The 17,369-nt window shown below is 43.9% G+C and overlaps 1 protein-coding gene across 21 annotated transcripts in view; it reads right to left on the bottom strand.

The window, feature by feature from the left end:
• Positions 1-17,369, bottom strand: part of tenm3 (teneurin transmembrane protein 3) — a 255,412-nt gene that overhangs the window by 59,440 nt on the left and 178,603 nt on the right. For all 21 annotated transcript variants that reach the window (XM_028977050.1, XM_028977052.1, XM_028977053.1 and 18 more), the window contains 2 exons: positions 12,874-12,996; positions 7,842-8,056 (listed from right to left, as the gene is read on the bottom strand). In XM_028977050.1, coding sequence (XP_028832883.1) covers positions 7,842-8,056; positions 12,874-12,996 — 338 coding nt within the window. The remainder of the gene's footprint in view (positions 1-7,841; positions 8,057-12,873; positions 12,997-17,369) is intronic.

Genomic DNA, 17,369 nt, shown 5'->3' with positions numbered 1-17,369 from the left:
AAAGAGAAAGAAGCACAAAGTTTTAGCCAGAAGCTCACGGGACTCCTACAAACTGAAGGTAGGACAATGGAAGATTTGCGAATATTGTTCACTGAAAAAGAGGGACTCCCTGGCTCAACAGAAGCCATTCTTCAAGCTGTGGGCGTTTTGCTGGATAAGGCCTCGAAACCTACCAGTGAATATGGAAGCTATCGTCGTCTACGGATGTTTTCCGGAACACTACCAACTCCAGCTGGTGAAGAGCAGTTTGACCACTGGCTGGAACAAGCACGGCTAATGGTGGAAGAGTGTGATTGGCCTCGTAAAGAGAAAAGGCGAAGATTGATGGAAAGTTTGAGGGGTCCAGCACTGGAAATAGTTAAAGCAGCACGAGCAGGTGATCCAGAGTTAAGCCCAGAAGACTGCATAGAAGCGTTGGAGCATGCTTTCGGTAGTGCAGAGTCAGGGGAAGACCTTTATGTTGCTTTTCGATTGTTACAACAACAACCGGGAGAAAAACTATCTGACTTCCTTAGACGTCTGGAACAGCTACTGGATAGGCTCGTACAGAGAGGTGGGCTTCCCCCAAACTGTGCTGATAGAGCACGGCTGGATCAGATACTGCGAGGTGCAATTGTTTCTGATCTGATGCTGGTTAATCTTCGTTTAAGAGAGCGAAAAGCAGCACCTCCAACTTTTCTCCAGCTGTTGAAAGAGATACGGGCCGAAGAAGAATTTGAAGCTTCAAGGAAGAAGATCAGCTCTGTTGTACAGACTGCCTATGTAAAACAAGACATGGAGGTAAAACAGACTGAATTTCAAAACCTAAAGTCTGAAATAAAGGAACTGAAGTCCCTGCTCACTACAGCAGTGTCCCAGACAGCTTCTGTTGCTACAGAGAGTGTTATGAAACCTCCATCAAATGTGTTGCCTAGGGGGCGTTGTCCTGAAAGTGAGTGTAGAGCTTTAAGCAAGCAGCTGAAGCGTCTTCAACATAAAGTCACAATGAATGTGACTGAACCCCAAGGAATTCTGGTAGCCACGCAGGCTGTCGAATCTGTTGCCAGATCTCCACGGAAATCAACCAAAATGTCAGAAGAGCATTTCTGTTACCGATGTGGAGAGAATGGACATTTTGCTGGAAAATGTCGAAATGAAGAAAACCAGGCTAAAGTAATCAAAAAACTGATTCAAGCATTGAAAATCTACAAGAGCAATTCACCGTCATCAGATGGTGCAGCAAGTACAGTAAACAGTGCAGTCAAAACAAGTAGGGCTGCTATGCCCCATACTGCTGGCCTACCAGATGGCTTGGTGGGGCCACCTAGCCTTGTCCCACTAAAAGTGAATGGAAGACCATGCACTGCTCTTTTAGACAGTGGTTCCCAGGTGACGATAATCTTTGAGCCCTGGTACAAAGAACACTTGTCTGATATTCCAATTCAGCCCGTCTCTGGTTTATCCCTATGGGGACTGAGTGACTCGGTTGCCAGTTACCCTTATATGGGTTACGTTGTAGTGGACTTGGAGTACCCGGCAGAGGTAGTGGGGATCCATCAGCGTGTGACTGTCCTCGCACTCATATGTCCTAGCCCCCGGAATGATGATCAAACATCAGTAATTGTGGGTACTAATGCAAGCCATGTCCGACGGCTGGTGCAGCAGTGCAAGGAAAATGGAATTGATGTGACACAGACACTGGGCCTTCATGTCAATGTCAATGGTGACACACATCCAAGTTGTAAGGCGGATGAGTCTTCGCACGACGAAGTTGGTCAGGTGCAATGGCAAGGTCCAGGGCCTTTAGTTTTACCACCAGGTGGTGAGACACCAGTTGCATGCAAAGTCAAGCTGAAGCCTTCCATTGGACAGGAGATCCTAATGATTGACTCATGCCCAGTAACTGTTCTGCCTGCTGGAGTTTTTCTTCACCCAATGGTAGTACCCCGTGAAGCTTTAGACATCAACAGCTTCCGGGTGTTAATCAGGAACGAATGCTCAAGAGAAACCTCGATACCAGTGGGGACAGTGATTGGATGTATGTATTATGTGGACTCCGTGACCAGTATCCCACCCAAAGACACAGTTCCATCAGAGTTCGATGTAAACATGATTGATTTTGGAGACTCACCAATCTCAGAGCAGTGGAAAAATAGACTCCGCACAAAATTGGCTGAGAAATCCCATGTCTTTTCAGTCCATGATTGGGATGTTGGTTTGGCCAGGGGGGTTGAACACAAAATTCGCCTGTCTGACCCTCGACCTTTCAGAGAGCGATCTCGTCGTCTGGCTCCTGCTGACATTGAGGATGTGAGGCAACACCTACAAGAACTGCTGCAGGCGGGAATCATTACTGAGTCTCGAAGCCCTTATGCTTCACCAATAGTAGTGGTTAGAAAGAAGAATGGAGCTGTTAGAATGTGCATAGATTACAGACTATTAAATAGCCGGACTATTCCAGATCAGTACACCACACCCTGTATTGAAGATGCACTTAATGCCTTATCAGGGAGTCAGTGGTTTTCGGTGCTTGATTTGCGTAGTGGATACTACCAAATTGCTATGTCTGAAGAAGACAAGGAGAAAACAGCCTTCATTTGCCCATTGGGGTTCTTCCAATTCGAACGGATGCCTCAGGGAATTACCGGAGCTCCATCGACCTTTCAGAGGTTAATGGAGAAAGCTGTTGGAGATATGAACCTCCTGCAGGTCTTGGTTTACTTAGACGATCTGATTGTCTTTGGAAAAACCCTAGAGGAACATGAAACCAGGCTTCTCAAGGTTCTGGATCGCCTTGGGGAAGTTGGGTTGAAGCTTTCTATGGATAAATGTCAGATCTGCCTACCAAAGGTGAAGTACCTTGGACATATTGTGTCTGCAGATGGTGTCGCTCCAGATCCAGGAAAGATTGAGGCAGTGACTAGATGGCCAAAACCAACCAATCTTAAGACTTTACAATCTTTTCTTGGATTTTGTGGTTATTATCGCAGGTTTATTGCCAATTATGCCGCAATTGTGAGACCTCTGACTGAGCTCACAAAGGGTTATGCGCCCACGCAAAAGAGTAGACGAGTCACGCAAGGTGCAGAGAAAGTCTATTGGAAAGTGGCGGAACCTTTTGGGGAAAGATGGGATCAGTCATGCACAGATGCTTTTGAGCAGATTATTCACTGCCTAACTCATGCCCCTGTTCTGGCCTTTGCAGACCCTGAAAAACCCTATGTCCTGCATGTAGACGCTAGCCTAAAAGGTCTAGGTGCAGTGTTGTACCAAGAGCATCTAGAGGGGTTAAGACCAGTTGCATTTGCAAGCCGAAAATTGAGCCCTTCTGAACGAAACTACCCTGTACATCAACTGGAGTTCCTGTCTCTTAAATGGGCAGTGGTTGACAAGTTTCATGAATATTTGTATGGCGCAAGATTCACTGTACGTACGGATAACAACCCCCTTACTTATGTGTTGTCTACTGCAAAGCTCAGTGCGGTTGGGCATAGGTGGTTGGCTGCCTTATCAACCTATGAGTTCGACATTCAGTATCGGCCTGGCCGTCACAACATTGATGCTGACCTGTTGTCCAGGAATATGACAGAGACAGGAGAATGGGTGACTCTACCACAGTCTGGGGTAAGAACTATCTGTCAGCAGGTGGGTGTCCCCGAGGCCCCTGACACATCATCCTGTTGGGTGGGCCAATTGGGAGCATCCCCTGAATGTATTCCTGACTTCTATGCCTTCCCAACACACATGAGAATGAGATCATTGGAATTTATGTCCACACAAACTCTCAAAAAGGCTCAGGAAGATGATGAGATTATCAGACCAGCATTACAAGCTATCAAACAGGGTCATTGGACGGAAGATAAGAACCTTTCAATGGAGCTGTCACGACTGAAAAAAGAGACTGGGAAGTTGTGCATAAAAGAGGGAATACTATATAGAGTAACCAAAAAGCCATCCGGAGAAGTGGTCAATCAGCTTGTGCTGCCGAAAGAGTTCCGGGAAATGGTAATGAGAGCAATGCATGATGATCTTGGACATCTGGGACAAGAAAGAACCATTGACTTGATTAGGAGCCGATTCTTTTGGCCTAAAATGTCAGTAGATGTTGAAGAATACATAAAGAATTGTGGAGAATGCATCACCCACAAGACCCCTCAACTGAGAGCAGCTCCATTGCATCAAATAGTGACTCATGGACCTATGGAGCTTGTGTGCATGGATTTTCTTTCCATGGAACCTGATTCAAAAGGTATCAGCAATGTACTAGTGGTCACAGACCATTTTACACGTTATGCTCAGGCTTATCCGACAAAAAGCCAAAAGTCCCATGTTGTAGCCAAGGTCCTTATGGAGAAGTTTTTTGTGCATTATGGATTGCCGGCGAGGATTCATTCCGATCAAGGAAGAGATTTTGAGAGCAGGCTGATCAGGGACCTGTTGACCTTAATGGGTATTCGCAAGTCACGAACGACCCCATACCACCCACAAGGAGACCCTCAACCAGAGCGGTTTAATCGCACATTACTTTCCATGCTGGGTACCCTTGGTCATGAGAAGAAACGCACTTGGAGTCAGCATGTGGGCTATTTAGTTCATGCTTACAACAGTACCAAGAGCGATGCCACAGGGTTTTCACCCTATTGCCTGATGTTCGGCAGAGAGGCCAGACTTCCTGTTGACCTGTGTTTCGGAACATCTCCAGACGGGGTGAGGGATGCCTGTCATTTGCAGTATGTCTCAAAGCTGAAGGAAGACTTGAAGCAAGCATACAAACTAGCTTCTGACGCAGCTAATAAAAGACATCAAAGAAACAAGAGACTGTATGATCAGCGAGTTACTTTCCAGTCCATAGAGATCGGGGACAGGGTGTTACTTCGGAACTTAGGACTGAGAGGTAAACACAAACTAGAGAGTAGGTGGAGTCCTGATCCGTATGTTGTGGTTGGAAAGATGCCTAATATACCAGTGTTTAAGATCAAGCGAGAAGATGGAACACGTGGTATCAAGACAATCCACAGGGATCATCTGCTTCCCATTGGACAGCTGGTGAGAATACCATCAACCAGCATAGTTGATAATTCACTTTCCAGACCAAGGACCAGAAGAAAGAGTCTTAGAAACGGGACAGAAACGAGAACCGAGCCTCAGGAAGATCAGGATTTTTCTGACACATCTTCTGACTTAGAGTATTTTGTAACTCGTCATGCCACTCGTGAAAAGAACGTGCCTAGAATCAGGAATGCCACTGAAACACTGGGAGATATGGAAGATGAAGATGACTCTCCTTTAAATCAAGATACCAGTCAGGTTGATGGGACTACTACATCTGAGAGTGAGATGGAAGATTGCCGAAGGACTGAAGAGGAGACTAGTGTAGTTTTAGAACAGAACGTGGATCCTGAATTGGAATCTGAACCAGAACTGCTCACTGATTCTCATAGTGATATGCAGAACACTAGATCAGAATGCAGGCCAAAACGAGCTGTGAAGCCTGTAGTTAGACTCACCTATGATGGGCCTGGTAGATCTAGAGATCAGCCTCTGACTATTGTACACAGGGGTATTGTCATTAAAATTGGCCAACGTTGAAGATAGCAATGCTTAGTACACCCATGCCTTAGTATTGTATGAGGACATACAAACTTTTAGAAGGGGGAGGGTGTAACCCAGAGAAAAGTTTGGGAATGTTACATGTGTATATATGTTATTATGTTCATTTTATGTTAATAATTATTGCTAAATATTTGTTCAGTGTTATTTCTGTTTCTTTTTATTATCTGTGATGTTCTGACCTATCAGCGATGGTGGGAGGGATAAGACGGAAGGAAGTGGAGCGCGCGGGAAAAAAGGAGGGGAGTTCGCGGCAAAACGGGAGAGAAGCAAGGAAGAACAGAGTAATACACTGTGGGAAAAAGAACTGATAAATAACCGGAGATTAGCGGTATGTTAGTCTGGACGATTGTATCAGTTAGACACTAAGGTTTACAGTATCTCAGTGAGAGGTGCGTTGTAATATTCGCTGGTGTCTGAAGTCTCCGGCGATTAGCTTAGCCTCTTAGCTCCGTGCTCGGACACGGGCCTGGCGTACGAATTCGCCGTCCACCGGCAGGGTGAACGGGCGAGAGCACAGGGAGAGGAGAGGACGAGCACACGCGTGTCGGCGCACCCAGATAGCAGTCTGCGCTACCGGCAACGCGCAGGCTTCCTCTGGCTACGTTGGAGCACCGCATTGTTTCCAGGGTCATCCCGTCATCCCGAGGAGCACCGCAGCTCACGATTTACCTGGAGGTCAGGAGTTACAGTGACTGCAATACCGAAGCACGGCATATTGTGCTGGGAGCCGTAAGTGATAAGACTGAAGCACCTCGACATTTTGCTGCACACAGGCCTGCACCGTGGGGGTTATATTTTTTTTTCACTTGCCGGCTTTAGTTTAAGTTATTTAATTGGTTTACTGTTTGAAAGTGTATTTTATGTGTGTTGTGTAATTTCTTTTGAGTTCCTTGTTTAATTATATAAAGGAAAGAAATACATATTTTGTACATGTTATTATCTGTGTGTTGTTTATACCCATTTATATAATTCATTTCGGAATTCCACTAGCTATATTTAAAGATTAAGACATATGAGTAAAGGATCACTTGTAGTGATATGAACCCAGAGCCCAGCTCTCATAGTCGTGGGGTAAAAGGGCTACAAAACCATCTCATTTCATTAGACAGAAAAAAGGGCCCACGCAACACCCCAAAATCTGTCATAAGGAACTAATGGCGCAGAATACATCTGTTGGCATGGGCATGTCAACGAAAATAAATCTTGATGTGATGCTCAGATGAAATGTCTAAAGCTTGAAGTGCTTATAAAAAATTGTCTCAGTGGAGCACGAAGCTGAAATCTGCAGAGAGAGCACCAAAGGAACAGAGTTTTCAACACCAGAACTGAGGGTTGTGCGAAAAAGGGCTTCCTGGTCTCCGCTGTCCAGCATCTTTGGTACCTCCAGCCAGCTTGATACAGTATGGAGATGTCGGCAGTAACCAGAAACTAATTAAGTAAAGGTTGCGAATTTCAGGAACATGCTAGGCCTACAGGGCGAGGCTGAAAATGTCATTTTTAGGTGCAGAGAGGAAGAGTGAAACCCTGCTAAATGTCATGCAGCCTTAACAACATGTGTTTCTAGTTTCAGATGTTCATTTGGCGCTCTCTGATGCTTTCAGCATGCCCTTCAGGAATTTATGGGGGTGGCCAAAGACGCTCATCACTCTCCAATGGCTCCCAGTTCTTGCACATCGACACGAACGAAGAAAAACAATGAAGAAATCTGATCAGAGATATTTGACCCTGATGGAGGAAACATAATGATCAGTGAGACCCTGAAATCTCTGCTGACTCCCCCACACCTCCCCTCCCTCCTCGGCTTTTTCTCTCATCTCTTGTCAATATGTCTTCATCCAGTGCTCTCTGCCACCTTAAAACCTATTGATTCATCGGCTGCAATTAAAGGAACAAATCGGCGGTGGGCTGCCATATTGACTCCCATTGTGGGGACCTCTGTTGCCAATTGCCTCCATTAGTCCTGGCCCTTTCATTTGGAAGCAGGCTTGATAGACTTCAGTGCATCTGCCCTTGAGGCTTGTCAGAGAGGGAGTGTTCAAAGACCCTGTTTGATGAAGGTTCCACAGTGGATTATTATGGCTCTTTAAAAACACATTTTGATCCCGCTCAAAGACAGACTCAGACATGTGGGCAGTGTGGTGACAGCCGAGTCCTGATGCTGTCCCTTAGTAACCATCACCATCTGAGATTATTAACATGAGCATCAAGTAAACAGAAGGAATTCTGCCCACTGAATGGAGCCAACATACCTGCGTGTGGGAGGGAGGCAAGCCCTTCCTGCCATAAATGCCCACCAGGGCGTCCCGCTGGACGGAGATGTTGAACTTCAGATACTGTGGCTGGTCTATGAAGATCTGAGAGCGCCAGAAGATTCCAGGAGGGACGTCCTGCACTGCCCGACGGCCCACGTCTACCTCGCCAGTATCTATGGTGTTGTTCTCGAGAAGCAACACCCCCATCTTGCCTACAAGACACATACAGACAGATTAAAGACAGATAAAGACTGAGAGAAGGACGGAGGGAGCAGGTCATAAGAGATGCCAGTTAAAAAGGGAGGCACAGAGAAGGAGCAATATTTGTGAGTTAGTCGTGGGGACGAGGTCTAATTCATACACATCTGATAGAGTGAGTGTTCTCAATGATGGGCTAAATTTCTTCCCTTGGGATAGAAAGGCTATGTATGTCTCCAGTCTGCAAAGATAAGCAATATGTGTGAGTGTGTGGTAAGCTCTATAGTGGTAACACTGGCTTTGGTGGCTAACTATGATTCTGTGCAGCCTGGGGACACTCCTGCATGTTTCACAGCTATTGCCGCTTAATCTGGGGCAGGAGATCTGAGCGAAGTGTGCCGAAAAACCATGTTATTCTAATATAGTCTCCATTAGGCTGATAGGCATCTCCCAGAGTGTGGCTATTAATGTGTATTAAAGAAATGACACTCTGCCCTGCTCTGTCAGCCAAAGCCCAGCCACCCCCTCCCCTGAAATAAGTAAAACATTAAAAACTGGCAATGACTTCAAGGCCTCTGTATCAAAATGAGAGGTTAAAAGTGACCTCTTTTTTTCGAATCATCACCTTCCTCAATATTCTGCAATTTAAAAAGCGGCCCTGTTTCAAGGGAATCTGAGGTGAAAATCTAAAAAAAAACCTCTACCTGTTGGCTTCTTCTAATGCCATCTAATGGTTGATCTTCAAAATGAAGCATCTAGACATGGCACACGCACAACATGTGGCGTGAAATATAAATGCATATGTTTCCCTCAGCAGCATAATGGCGGTGTGAAAAAGCCCTTTATTACCGATAAAGTGTCAGTACAGAGAAGAAATGAGATCACATGGTTACTAATGGTGACCAGCTGGTATTAATATTACATTAATTATTCCAGAAGTGCGTCCTGGGTACACAGGCCAGCCAAAATGCGGCATGAATGTGGGCGAATGAGGGCTGTTGCAACAGAGGGCAATTATAAGTGTTCCACCCCCCACATTCTGATCTTTGGTGTGCTGACTGGCCAGTCTGTAGTCTTCAACACCCACCTCCACCCACGACACTGGCGGAGACCATCTGTGACGCTACAGACAATCCATGGTTGTATCAGAAGGATGGTGCAAGCAGGAGAGGTATAGTCAGATGTGTGTGTGTGTGTGTGTGTGTTGATGATGCCCAGGGATGAGCAAAATGCCAAATGCTTGGACAAAATGCAATGCGTTATTTACACGCTATTTCTCTGTCTGCCTACAGGTATGTTTTCAGTGATATTTCTCTCTGCCAGTGTCAACTGTCTGTTCTGCGGCACAAACAACACATTTGCCACAAACAGAGAATGCCACTCTGTGTTTATGGGATGCATGGCACAAACAAGATTCAGCACATAAGCTAACATCTCCCCATTATTTCACAGCACATCCTCATCTTCATTAAAAATGAAGTGTGGAGCTAAGTAGAGAGTCTGCTGGTCAATTTGGCATCTGAAGCAGTCCTTTATGAAAGTAAGAGTGTGTATCAGGTGGTCCTATAAAAACTGGACCTTTTTATATACATCAGGCATTGGGGGGGTGGGGGTGTAAAAAGAAAAGAGGATGGCCAATATCTTTAAATATTCAGAAAATCAATGCATGGTTTGTATCGAACAGATGTCTTTTGTAAGGGAAGCCGGTGGGATCTCTTTCTGTCAGTGGTGAGAGGTGGGCTGTGTGCTCCGTTTGGCCTTTACTCACCAGACAAACGATGGCCTGGGGTGGAGCTCACGCTAATGAAAATGGAACGTATCAAAGTGAGAGATGCATTCTCATGTCTGCCCTATACTATCCAGTTCATTTCTTTTACTCTAATATTCTCACATTCCTCACTTCACTCTGAACACTCACTTCATCTCTGTTCCTATGATATCTGATATCAGCTGAACACATAACAAATGAAAATAAATTATTTAGCAAAAAAAAAAAAATATATATATATATATATATATATAAAAAAAAACACATGGATTTAAACACAGAGGGATTTAAATCCATAAGGTCCAGAATTTTCAAATATCTAAATGGCTTTGTTTTACTTACACAGGGGATGACGGATGTTTTCTGGGGACAAGCCCTGTGTTAAATGCACTCAACTGCACTTTACTGTCATTTTTTTCCTTTCATACATTTTGTCTTTTTCACTTTTTACACTCATCTTCAATCTTGAAAGCGGAGTGTTTTTTTGAGAGCCTTCAGCATGAAGGTTATGAGACTGTACTAATGTGTAGGAGAGTGTTATACCTGCTGAAAACATATTCCATGTCTCGTTTAAGTCACTTGAGCATGTTTTTAATCTATCATGGATCAAAGGTCTGGGTGCATTAGGCAGTGTGTGGTGACTGTACATTCATTCAGGGCTCTTAATTACAATGGCTAGGTGGATCCATGAGAGAAAATGCTCTTATTTATTTTAAAAGATATGCCAGTGAAGTATTAGGCAAAGATAGAGACAAAAGATATAAAGTGAAGGGATCTATTAATTACTTCGTCTAAAAGCCGTAAGGTCCTTTCACTCTGAGCTCGGTGTAGAAACATCAGATGTTATTTCTGCTGGGTCTATATGGCCTGTTGGAGGAAAAAAGGCACCTAAGATGTCAGTGGCGCTCCATAAAGCTGTGGTTATTTATGATATTCCATGTTGATTGGTCTGTGAGACTGTAATGGACAGTAATATCTCCCCATGTCAGAACTCCACGCTCTGCATACAATCGATTTGCACAGAAAACAATTCTAATTTGAGCGTCTGCACTCGAAACACTCGTATTATGGGAGTTAACGGGAAAGAAAAGACATCTGCGGATAACGGTTTTCAAGCTCTTTTTGGCCTCAAAAAGTGACAGCTGTGGTTTAATAAAGGACATTATGTTAAATCTCTGCATTTGGATTCAAAAGGGCCGCCATAGCAAAATTCCCACACTTTTTTGGTTCTATTTACTTTATTTTTCTAGTTCTGACCAAATTCATAAAATTAATTTCTTATTTCGGGGCAGATATGTCATCATTCACAAGAGACAAAGGACACCCATTAGTTCAAATTATGTGAGTTCAGGTCAAACACTTTTTAAATGGAATGCAAACGAGGTGGATTTCTGATGCAGGACATTTGTGTGTGTGTGTTTGAGTGTGTGTGTGTTAGTAATCTGTGCTTTTTCATTTATGAGTAAAATTGATGAATAAATGTACCAAACCAACAAAAATCTGTTAATATAATATGAGTGGGGAATTGGACCACGCCTTGTTTGCCTGTAATTCCCACCCAATTAACCTGTAAACAAGATTACATTCACCGTTATGAATTATTTTATATACTAATGCTCCCATAATTCTATCAACAGTCATTAATGCCTCTTCACCGTTTCACAAGTACATTAACACACAGACACACACACACATCTACAAACAAAAATCTTGGTTCTTTCATTCCCCTCTACAGGCGAGACAGTGAGCTGGTGAGACACAACTGTCTCACTGCCAAATAAATTCTGTTCAAACAAACATCAACCTGATTATGTCACACAGAGCACAAAGACTTCCTGCTACTACACACACACACGCACACATCTAATAATCGCACACTTACACATAAAACACACATACCTACCCACTCAGTCCTGCACACTGATTTCATATCATATTCATGTCACACTAAAATGCTTGGCAGTAAAGACAACACCACCATCAAACAAATACAACCTACACACAAACAACCTACGCAAACACCTCGAAACACACAAATATACAGAAACTTCGGTCATGCAATAGAGGTGAAACAAAATATAGATATTTTATGAAGACTTTGTGATAAAATTTTAGACTGACCGGTGCCTAAAGCAAAACAGAATCTTTCACTGTCCAGACCTATTAGTGTACACACTCTCTCTCTTGCTCTCTCTCTCTCACACACACGCACACTCTTAATACTCCATTTCAAAGACTACATCATAATTTAAAAAAAAAGCAAAGAAATGAACATTCCAATGCAACTGCTTGCAATGAACATATGCGCACGCACACACACACACACACACACACACACAACACACAATATATCCCAGACAAAGGATTGCGGCAGTCACTGGCTTTGTGAAACACTGCACAAGCACACCCTCCAGAGACAGTGTGTGGGTGAGAGGAGACAGGGAGGTGTGCTGGTGTGTGAAAATAATACCCATCAGAAACATGTGAAAACATGAGCGCGTGGAACACAATATGTGTGTTTTCTTGTGTGTGCCTGAGCATGTATGTGGCCCAGCACCCTTTAATCACACCCCATTTCACTGCCGACTGGACCATCAGATAATGGACCAGGAACCCTTCTTCAGAAAGACAGAGTGGGTGAGGTGGAGAGGCACATTATCTAAACCCTCCATCTGAAAGAGTGTAGCGGCAAGGTGTTTGGTTAGGCTTGGGCCCTTGGACAGCCCTGGTAATGATTCCGGTGTTTTATAACTGAGGAAATATTCAGCCTGGCTTCCCAGCACACAAAAAGACAAAGCTGGCTTGTGAGGAGCTCATGTGGAGGCTGAAGGCATCAAAGATGTGTGCATTGATTCCTTAAGACTGGTATTAGAACAGCAGGGAGCATGGGCTGTATGCACACCCGGGGGTGGGGGGGTTGGCTGCTCCCATGTCAATGGAGGATCTCCCAGTTGTCTATGAGTGTGTGTGTGTGTGTGTGTGTGTGTGTGAATTTATTTGCCTGTGACTATGGATGTAATATGACACTAATGTAGGTGATGGGATTATGTGTACTTTCCTCACCTCCATCAGCAGACAGTGCAGTGATGGTGTTGGTGGGTGTGGTCACCGGCTTCACCTGGCCGTTTTCAAAGGCGTAGCCCTCCGCCTCCTGCAATTGCCAGTTCAGGCCAAATAAATGCATGGCTGGAACAGAGAAAGAGAACAGGAAACATTTATCATAGTGTTATAGACACTGAGACAGAAGGAAACACACACAGAACGCCCCATGAAGACAGAGAACCTTGAAACGTTACAATTTCTCGTATTGATTCAGTTTGCAGGTAGGTGGAGGGCTGTTGAAGGGCTCCATCTTTAACAAGCCCCACTGTCAGCCTGTGGGTCCCCATGGGCCGCAGGCAGGCCGCTGGTAGGAGCTGACACCAGTCAAAATAACAACCATGCTTTTAGAACAGCTGAAAGATGAGATGTTAACACAGCTGGAGTGGGATGATACACAGTGTAGATGTCTCTTCATGTGTTCACCTACAGGGCTTATTTAACCTGACACCACACATTCTGCACAAAGCCTGTGTCTACAGGCCAGATAACCAGAGGAAGAGCGGCTAGGAGGTTCTATATAAATAAATGGCTCCATTTGAAAAGGCCATAAAACTCCTTCACTGTGATTCTCCATCTTTGTGTAGGGACCGTCTCAAGCTAGGATGGTGTTGTCAATGCTCCTGACAGAGACAGCAATAACAACAGTGCGTACAGCACTCATGCAGATACACGTCCTAATAAAGGTAATTAAGTCCTGCCAGCCACCCAGTGCTACGCAAATTATTAACATTAACATAAAAGATTAACATTTAATAAAAAAAATTGCAACATTTGAAACCCTTTTACCAATCAAATTTACAAGCAGTGAATCATACGAAAAGGAAAAAGGTACTTGTCATGATCCGGCAGGGGCAACTCCGGGTCCGGGATTCGGACCGGAATTTTATGTTTGTCCTGTGTTATTATGTTTCCTGATTGTTTTCACATGTGTCTGATTGTATAAAGCTGCCCTGTTTGTGTCTGTTCACTGTTGGGTTGTTGTTACTTGTTGTCTCCCATGTCATGACGATGTGCGTATGCGGCCTCATTTCCTTGCCATGTGCATCCTTCCTTCCAGATCTACTGCCTCACAATGTCAAACCAGCATGAAAGTTCGTGTTTTCTGACCGGTCCAACCCGAGCCCGACTAAAATGATCAAATTTGAGGTTGAAACAGACCCAGGCTCGGGCCAAATTTTACAGCTCTACTTCTGTGTGTCTCTGTCGGAGGTAAGTCACACATTTCATTAAACTGTGTAATGTAATGGGGTGTAATAAGGGACTGAGACAGAGAAGGGAAAGGGAATATGCAGGGTAAACTGTGAGTAGCATAACCCAATTAGAGCTCTGACAAGGGATTCCTTAAATACCTTGGTGGTCCAACAGCTACACACACACACGCTCATACATACACAAACACTCATTAAATTAGGGTCCTGCTGAGCAGGTCCAGTCCACAGTGCCCATCACTCATAACCCATGACCCTGGTCTCTAGCAGGGGGTTATGGGAAAAGACAGCATCGACATGGCTGCCAGTTGGAGGCAGGACTCCCTGCAGAGACAAGAGGGTCCAGCAAACCCCTAAACCTCTTCTTACAGAACCCTTCAGAGCACTTAATATACTGTACAGATGGCAATCCATTACCCTACTGACAACCTTCAAACAGGAGAGATGGAAGGATGGATGGAGAGATACAGATACTAAGAGGAATGAGTGTGAGAGAGAAGTTTGTGGAGCTTTGGATCAAAGAATCTCGGCTCTGTACAACACAACAATCAATTCCACAACAACCTGCAGGAGCACAAAACAGCCGCAGAACTGAGCACCGGCAGAATAACAAATGAATCCATACAGGCTCGGCCGACACATAAACAAATAGAGCAAAGATGAAGAGCAGCCATCTCCAAGACCAGGTAAAAAATTGAATGTTATCTTCTCTTTCGATTCAGGTGGCAAAACAAGAAACAAATAATCAAAAAGAGACAAGGCCAAAAAAAAAAAAAGGCGAAAGAGAAGGAAAAGGAGGGAGTGTCGCTGTGAATAGCAAAACAGGTAGAGAGGAACAAAGGTTTTTGTCGTCAGTATGTTAGAAAGAGCCTCTCCCAAACCTGCATCATGGGTAAAGTAAATAGTTTACTAGAGAGTAAAGAGAGAGAGTGAGAGAGAGGGTAGAAGGGAATACAGAAAGGTGTGCACTGCATTTAAAACAGATGGAATAACAATTTCTGCTCATGTTTTTTCTTTTATGTTTTTGGTCCCATGTCCCATACCGCCTTCTCCTGTTGCAAACCTACTTAGCACTAAAAATGACAACTTTAGACTGATAAAAAAAAAAAAACATTTAAGCATCAAAGTTAACGAAAGTATTGTGCTTACAACAAAAAAGCTCTATGGAAATGTTATTTGATTTACTAAAGTAAACATTACAGTATAACTCAATCTACAGTACAGGGCAAAAGTTTGGACACACCTTCTCATTCAATGTGTTTTCTTTATTTTCATGACTATTTACGTTGGTAGATTCTCACTGAAGGCATCAAAACTATGAATGAATGTGGAGTTATGTACTTAACAAAAAAAGGTGAAATAACCAAAAACATGTTTTATATTCTAGTTCCTTCTAAATAGCCGCCCTTTACTCTGATTACTGCTTTGCACACTCTTGGCATTCTCTCGATGAGCTTCAAGAGGTCGTCACCTGAAATGGTTTTCCAACAGTCTTGAAGGAGTTCCCAGAGGTGTTTAGCACTTGTTGGCCCCTTTGCCTTCACTCTGCGGTCCAGCTCACCCCAAACCATCTCGATTGGCTTCAGGTCCGGTGACTGTGGAGGCCAGGTCTCCACTTTTTGTTAAGTACATAACTCCACGTGTTCATTCATAGTTTTGATGCCTTCAGTGAGAATCTACCAATGTAAATGGTCATGAAAATAAAGAAAACACATTGAATGAGAAGGTGTGTCCAAATTTTTGGCCTGTAATGTACCTGAAACTAGTAATGTTATAACATTTCCAATTAAATTATAAATTATTCAAAAAGGCTTCACATTCTGGAACTGCTGATTGGGATATTGTTCCCAGTGCAATGTGGAAAACCTTTCTCCTGCTTTAGAGGAATGAATAAAATATAAAGAAGAGAAGGAGAGCAGGACCAAGTGCAGAAAAGAAAACAGTAAATGTCAAACATGGACGGAGGGTTTTGCAATTAACAAATTTAAGACTGAAGGCCACTTAGTTTATCCATGGAATACACACACGTCTGTGTCTGTATATTTGGCTCAAGGAAAACAAGCCCTGAAGGCATATTAAATGTAGACCATGAACTTTACAGTCTGGTTTCATGCAAGCACGAAGGGAGCAGTATACAGGCAAGCTGCTGTCTGTCTATAGAAATAATAAAAAATGCTACTGATGCTTGCACTGTGAATGTGTGTAGGTTTGTGTGTTTGTGTGTGGTGTAGATGTAAGAACACTCCATCTCTTCACAACCTTCCTGAATTCACACGATAAACAATCCAGAAAATCTGTCGGCCTCCTCCTGCAATCCAAGGCCACAGCAGACTACCTGTAATGTTCAGATGAAACGCTAATGATTTTCCTGTTCACTAAAAAGAGACTAAGGGATGAAACAGAAAGAAAACACTCTTTATCCCAAATTGTGGAAAGATGCCGTTACGGCATGAAATGTTCTGACAGTTTTCACAGCAGAAAAGTGCAAAGTAAGAGTGTAATAATAATAATAAAATCTATAAGAAAATGGAATAAATTGAAAGGGTGATATCTTTTCCTCCAGTCTATATCCTGACACACACACACAAAGAAACCAATGTGAATTTTTTCCTTGTTGCCTTCAGTCTTCCTCTCTCAGTTTTTCTCTGCCTGAGCTCCTGTTAGGTGTGAAGAATTCATGACCCGGGGAGGGTATAAGAACTTTCCAAAATTCTACACAGAAGGGAAGAAGCGCACCTGTCCGGCTACTGGATGTTGTGCACTCAATCCCGCCGTGACCTGCCCACCCTTAGGGTTCGAGCCCATGGAGATCCATCCTGCTGGCATGGAGATCAAGCTGCTTTCCCCCTTAAAGAGCACCAACTGCAGGCCAGTGCTAAAAACCCATGGCATGGTTCCATACGAGTTGGGAGATCACCAACTGGTGCATAGATTCATATCACTGCAGGCTACAGAATTACAGAATGACTACAAAGACATGGGATGCACTGTGCTGTCATACTGATCTCAGGTCAGGTTTTTTCCCCTCTTTTTTTAGCAAGGAACATGCAGCTCTGGCATTAAACACTTGAGCCTGCTACGCTCAACTCACAAAACCCTATTGGACTGCCACAGCCAAATGTATTGATCATCTGGAACATCGGTGTGGAATGTGCAAGTGTCCGCTGGGAATAAATCACTTTGTTGAATTTGTACCGCTGTGCTGTGGCCCTACTGGGAATCAGGGCCGGCGGCTGCAACGCTGGCAGG

This window comes from Denticeps clupeoides, chromosome 4 (assembly GCF_900700375.1).
Source record: "Denticeps clupeoides chromosome 4, fDenClu1.1, whole genome shotgun sequence".
NCBI lineage: Eukaryota > Metazoa > Chordata > Actinopteri > Clupeiformes > Denticipitidae > Denticeps > Denticeps clupeoides.
Note: the sequence above shows the minus strand (reverse complement) of the source record. Positions and strands in the feature narration are given on the sequence as shown.